At 35.7% G+C, this 6,538-nt stretch overlaps 1 protein-coding gene across 1 annotated transcript in view; it reads left to right on the forward strand.

Moving 5' to 3' along the window:
- The window catches only part of LOC107632526 (putative calcium-transporting ATPase 11, plasma membrane-type), a 6,906-nt gene continuing 1,362 nt past the window's right edge, over positions 995 to 6,538 (forward strand). The window contains exons 1-6 of the mRNA XM_021118174.1: positions 995 to 1,325; positions 3,334 to 3,388; positions 3,500 to 5,451; positions 5,563 to 5,721; positions 5,976 to 6,147; positions 6,232 to 6,527. Of these exons, the coding sequence (XP_020973833.1) occupies positions 1,152 to 1,325; positions 3,334 to 3,388; positions 3,500 to 5,451; positions 5,563 to 5,721; positions 5,976 to 6,147; positions 6,232 to 6,527 (2,808 nt within the window). The 5' untranslated portion in view covers positions 995 to 1,151. The remainder of the gene's footprint in view (positions 1,326 to 3,333; positions 3,389 to 3,499; positions 5,452 to 5,562; positions 5,722 to 5,975; positions 6,148 to 6,231; positions 6,528 to 6,538) is intronic.

Genomic DNA, 6,538 nt, shown 5'->3' on the forward strand with positions numbered 1-6,538 from the left:
ATACATAATATAGGTATATTTCAATTTCAATTTTAATATTTTAATTTTAATTTTAATACAATTAAAGAATATCATGTTATACATTTTGATTGGAAATTAGTAATTAGTCATTGATATTGATATTAATAATGATATATAAAATACATAGAGTGGTTGAAGGAAAGAGAGAAATAGAGAAAGGAAGAGAGAGGATAAGAGAACTCTTTAATTATGGAGGGAAAGACTTGATTTTAATTGCAATGAAAGAGTGACATGTGGCACATTTTTGTTGTAAAATTAATAAGGATGGGGAAAGAATTATTTAATTTCAATTACAATGAGAGAGTACGTGTGACATATTTTGGTTGTAAAATTAGTAAAGAGAATTCTTTAATTTTGGAGGAAAAGATGCAATTCTAATTACAATGAGAAAGTGACATGTGGCATATTTTGGTTGTAAAATTATATATATATATATATATATATATATTTATATATTTTAGTTCTTTGTGAGTTTTGTAAGTTGTATTGTATGTTGGATGTATGTTACCTAACAAAAAGTATCTTGGAGCGGTTATACGGTTTAAAGTTTTAAACAGGCTCATATTTTAGTATTAAATATTATAAGAGTCGTCGTAATACTCGAGCTATCAGAGTGGCACAGCCGTAAGCGTGACATTCAGGTAGTTAGGGTGTTACATTATGGATATAATAAAAAATAAAAAAAATAAAAAAGATATTTTTTTCATTAAAAAAAGGATAATTTTCTATCAAGGCACCAAAGAAGCACATAGTCTTTCAAAAGAAGACAACTTCATAATAGAACCTTTGAAAAATCACGCTAAAATTTAAAACAAAGGTACATTCAGAAAAATTGAAAGGAAAATGCATGAGATGGAAGAAACTTCCTTCCTTAATATTTGAATTTTGATAATTCAAATCGTCTTTTCATCCTCGTTTAAAAGTTTTAGTTTCGAGTTTTACTCTTAATTTAAAAAAATATAATATATATTTGAATTTCCATGTTTACCCTTATTTGTGATTGCCATTTGCCAGTGCAATCTAGTTCCCGCTATCTTCGGCGATGTTTGAAAGTTTCCTCATCTTTCTTTTGTGTTTGAATGTTATAACAAAACAAAATAATTTGCATGGTTTGATCAGTGATCAGTAACATGGAGAGGTACCTCAGAGACAACTTTTACGTTCAGCCCAAGCGCCCTACCTCCGACGCCCTCCGCCGATGGAGGTCCGCCGTCGCCGTCGTCAAGAACCCCCGCCGCCGATTCCGTATGGTCGCCAATCTCGCCGAACGCGCCGACGCCGAACAGAAGCGCAAGAAGAGTCAGGTTCCTCAATTACTTCCCTGCATTATTATTATTATTATTCTTCTCTTCTTCATTCTTTCGTTCCTTCGTTTTTATTTTTTCCTCTCATCACTTCTCGATCCAATTTTAACACTCTTTGCCAGCTCAGAAAAATAAAAATCAAATGGCGCGCGCCACAAAGAAAACCTAACTGCGATTTTTTTACTTTGTAATTTTGTTTTCATTCCGAGTTTGATTTTCCTAGCGTGCAAATGAAGCTAGCTATTTAGTTCTTCTCTCTCGACTTAAACCATTTCTAGTTTAACAATTTCTACTTAGTATTTCAGCTTCCAGTTTCTGATCTGTTTTTTCTACTATAATTAATTATAGACAAATTTCAAATAATGAACTAGTTCAACGAATTGTTTCAACCTTAGTTACTATCTGATTGACATTTTAGCGTAACATATAAAATTATGGTAGCTAGACTCTACATAAAATGTTACTATATTAATTAGTGATGGCATGAGCTAGCATAATTTATTTAAGTGTTCTATAAATACCAAACCATTTTTTTTCATGCAAACGTAATTATGAATGGATTTAAAAATAAAAAATTATTTGAATGGTTATTTTTGCTTAGATTATTTACAATGATTTTTTGAAACATTTTTCATGTTAAAATATATGTTTCTACCAACTAATTTAGATTGGTTCATTGGTCAGCTACAAATAGTGTTAGTAGTTTAAATCTTATTTTGTATATGCAGTAATTCATGCTAACGACATATTCTTAACTAGAGCTGCTTACAACAGATTAGTTATTGGCTTATCGGATTAGGAGGATATGTGGGAAATTCTACCTTAAATGTACTGTTATATCTATGATTATCCTTGATTAATAAGTTTTCTCCTTAAACTTGGCTATGATTGTGCCTGTATTTTATGTTATCCATGGGCCCGTGACCATGGACCACACTTAACCCGTTATATGCTGTAATTATGTCAGAATAGATACGAGGTACAGCACTACCTTTGAGTCGTTTTCTTCTTTTCCGCAATACTTTCGTTCTTTATTCCTTTTCCCAGTTGATCTGTTTCACAGAACTACTTCTGCAAGTAACACTTTCTTATGTCAGAGATAAAATTTATTGGAAACCACAATAGTACAGTTATAGTAACTAAATCTCAGTTATTGTTATACTTTCAATGTCAAAGTAGTGTCCATAAACCTTGTATACAAAGGTTTCCTCTTGTGTATGCTAATCAGCGAATGATTCTGTCATAGTAAAGCAGGCTTAACAGAATAATTATAGTTGTATTGCTATAGACATGGAAAAACAAGAAGGTAGAGATCATTTACATCCTATAGGAGTAGCCATGGATTTTCATATACCCACCGGTCAACCAAAGCAATATAATTTTGCTATTCCATCTTTGTTTATTTGTTAAGAGTCACGTCAATAGTTTGTCCTGAACCTAGATCACATGGTGCTGAAGAGTGAAGATCACGATCAAACTTTGCATGCTATATAGTTAGAAAATTTTTTTCTTAAAAAAAGTCCAATTTTCAGTAAAAATACAGAATGAAACTTTTATTAGTTTAATAACATGCTATCATGATCTTTGTCCGAGCAATTCACAAATGATATCAAACATTTACTTTGCCATGATGATAGCGAAAATGCTCCTATATGCTCTGCCTGTGACACTTCTATTTTGGAAAATTTCATATGAACAGAATTGGTTCACCTATGTTTCCCTTTTTTCCCCCTTTAATTTCCAATAATGGTATCATACATATATCTACACTTTTGGTTGTTTCATTAATGGTGTAATAATATTAATTTGTCTGTCATCACTGTGCTTATTCTTGAACAAGAAAATACTATATTATGATCTTGGTGGCGTAAGCAGAATGTTTGTAGCTAGAAATAGTATTCATTTCCACGTGCTTCCTAACTCTTTCTGATTAACGTTGCATGAAATGCATTTATTATCCGTCTCTCTTATCACACCATGCTTATGCCTCAACTATATTTGACCACAGGAAAAGGTCAGGGTGGCTCTCTATGTGCAAAAAGCAGCATTGCAATTCATTAGCGGTATTTGCATTTTTTGAATCCCATTATTCACTCGTCTTTTTCTCATGTCACCAACACAAATTCCCCCTTCTTCTGTTACTTACTATTTTGTTTTTCCAAATTCTCACACAGCTGGAAACCGTAGTTCTGAGTACATGCTCTCCAAAGAGGTACAAGAAGCGGGTTTTGGAATTGAGCCAGATGAATTAGCGGAAATTGTTCATTCTCATGACACCAAATCTTTGGAGCGCAATGAAGGAGTTGAAGGTTTAGCTAAGCGTGTTTGTGTGTCTCTTCAAGATGGTATTCATTCACAGGATATTTCACACAGACAGAAGATCTTCGGTTGTAATCAGTACACAGAGAAGCCGCAAAGAAGCTTCTGGATGTTTGTTTGGGATGCAATGCAAGATTTGACACTCATGATCCTCATTGTCTGTGCTGTGATTTCAGTAGGTGTTGGAATATCAACGGAAGGTTTTCCAAAAGGTATGTATGATGGAGTTGGAATTATACTTTGCATTCTGTTAGTGGTGTTTGTCACTTCAATCAGTGACTACAGACAGAGTTTGCAATTCAAAGATTTGGATAAAGAAAAGAAGAATGTCAGAATCCAAGTCACAAGAGAGGGTAAAAGACAGAAGGTTTCGATTTATGAACTTGTGGTGGGAGACATAGTTCATCTTTCAATAGGAGATGTAATCCCTGCAGATGGAATTTTCATATCAGGTTTCAGCTTGTTGATTGATGAATCAAGCTTATCCGGTGAGAGTGAAGCAGTGCATGTTGATCATGAGAAGCCTTTTCTTCTATCAGGGACATCCGTTCAAGATGGTTCTGCAAAGATGCTAGTGACTTCTGTTGGTATGAGAACTGAATGGGGAAAATTGATGGATACTTTGAATGAAGGAGGTGATGACGAGACACCACTTCAGGTCAAGCTCAATGGTGTTGCCACAATTATAGGAAAGATAGGACTTGGTTTTGCAGTCCTAACATTCCTGGTTTTGACTGGAAGGTACTTGTTGGATAAAGTAAAACATCATGAGATTGCTCATTGGTCCATGGATGATGCATCAAAGCTTCTCAATTTCTTTGCCACTGCTGTGATCATAATTGTTGTGGCAGTTCCTGAGGGACTTCCTTTGGCAGTCACACTAAGCCTTGCGTTTGCAATGAAGAAACTTATGAATGATAAGGCACTTGTAAGGCACCTTTCGGCATGCGAAACGATGGGCTCGGCCGGCTGTATCTGCACGGATAAGACAGGAACCTTGACAACAAATCACATGGTTGTTGACAAGATATGGATATGTGAACAAACCAAGGCAATAAAAAAGGGTGATGGTGAGAGTGTCTTGAAGAATTTTGTTCCTGAAGAGATATTTGATCTCTTTCTGCAGTCTATATTTCAGAACACAGGCTCTGAGATTGTCAAAGGGGAAGATGGTAAGAACAAGGTCATGGGAACTCCCACGGAAACGGCATTGTTGGAATGCGGATTGATGTTGGGAGGTGATTCTAAATCTTACAATGACAAGTACAAGATAATGAAGGTTGAGCCTTTCAATTCTGAGAGAAAAAAGATGTCTGTGCTTGTGGCCCTTCCTGATGGCACCATCAACAAGTCTAGAGCATTTTGTAAAGGAGCATCAGAAATAGTTCTCAAGAATTGTAACAAGGTTATTAATGCAGATGGGAAAGTGGTGGACTTGAATGAAGAACAGAGAAAGAGCATCATAGAAGTAATAGATGGTTTTGCTTGTGAGGCTCTGAGAACACTCGGCATTGCCTTCAAGGATATGGAAGGATCTTCTTCTGAAAGTAATGGCATCCCTGAGGATAACTACACATTCGTAGCAATTATTGGAATCAAGGATCCAGTGAGACCTGGAGTTAAAGAAGCTGTGAAGACTTGTTTAGAAGCTGGAATCAATGTTAGAATGGTAACTGGTGATAACATAAATACTGCTAAAGCCATTGCTAAAGAATGTGGCATCTTGACAGATGGAATTGCTATTGAGGGACCAGAATTCAGGAATAAAAGCCAGCAGGAGTTGGAGGAGATCATACCAAAACTACAGGTTCATTCCAATTCCACATCTTGATTCTCTTATTTATATGTTCCATAGCTACTTTTTTAATGTTTAGCAAACATGGTAACCCTAAAAAATTTGTTTGGTTTATTTGTATAGGTGATGGCTAGGTCCCTGCCTCTTGACAAGCACAAATTAGTAACCCATTTGAGGAATGATTTTAATGAAGTTGTGGCAGTGACAGGTGATGGGACCAATGATGCTCCAGCATTACATGAGGCTGATATTGGACTCGCCATGGGTATTGCAGGGACAGAGGTTTGTCATGCACACAATCTATATATCATGGATTACTTCCATTGTACTTCCTCAGTTCCTTTTTACCTAACTTTTTGGTATATCATTGGATTAATGAATCTGAATATAATTGTATCTGGGTACTTCATTAAAAAATTTACCAACAGATAGTATATTTCATCATTAATTATTCCATGCTAGATAAATGTGTGAATTCATTACATGCTCCATTGCATGCTATTGTGCTAAGCATTGTAAACCTCCATGTTCTGTAGGTTGCAAAAGAGAATGCGGATGTGATTGTAATGGACGACAACTTTGCCACCATAGTGAATGTTGCCAAATGGGGTCGTTCTGTTTATATAAACATACAAAAGTTTGTTCAGTTCCAATTAACAGTCAACGTTGTAGCTCTCATGCTAAATTTTGTTTCAGCATGTGTCTCAGGTATTACACATAATATTATTTTCAATTTTCAATCACTTTCAAGGTCATAGTCATGCTTCCTAATCTCAATACAAAATCTATCAGGCTCTGCTCCTCTTACCGCTGTTCAAATGCTTTGGGTGAACATGATCATGGACACACTTGGCGCATTGGCATTGGCTACTGAACCTCCCCATGGTGGACTCATGAAGAGGCCACCTATTGGAAAGGACACCAAATTCATAACCCCTGTCATGTGGAGGAACATAATTGGTCAGAGTATTTATCAAACTATTGTCCTGTTGCTACTCAAATTTCGCGGCAAACAGATTCTCAAGCTCAGTGATTCTGATTCTACCCTACTCAATACTGTCATATTCAACGCCTTTGTGTTTTGCCAGGTACCATATCA

This window comes from Arachis ipaensis, chromosome B03 (genome assembly GCF_000816755.2).
Source record: "Arachis ipaensis cultivar K30076 chromosome B03, Araip1.1, whole genome shotgun sequence".
NCBI lineage: Eukaryota > Viridiplantae > Streptophyta > Magnoliopsida > Fabales > Fabaceae > Arachis > Arachis ipaensis.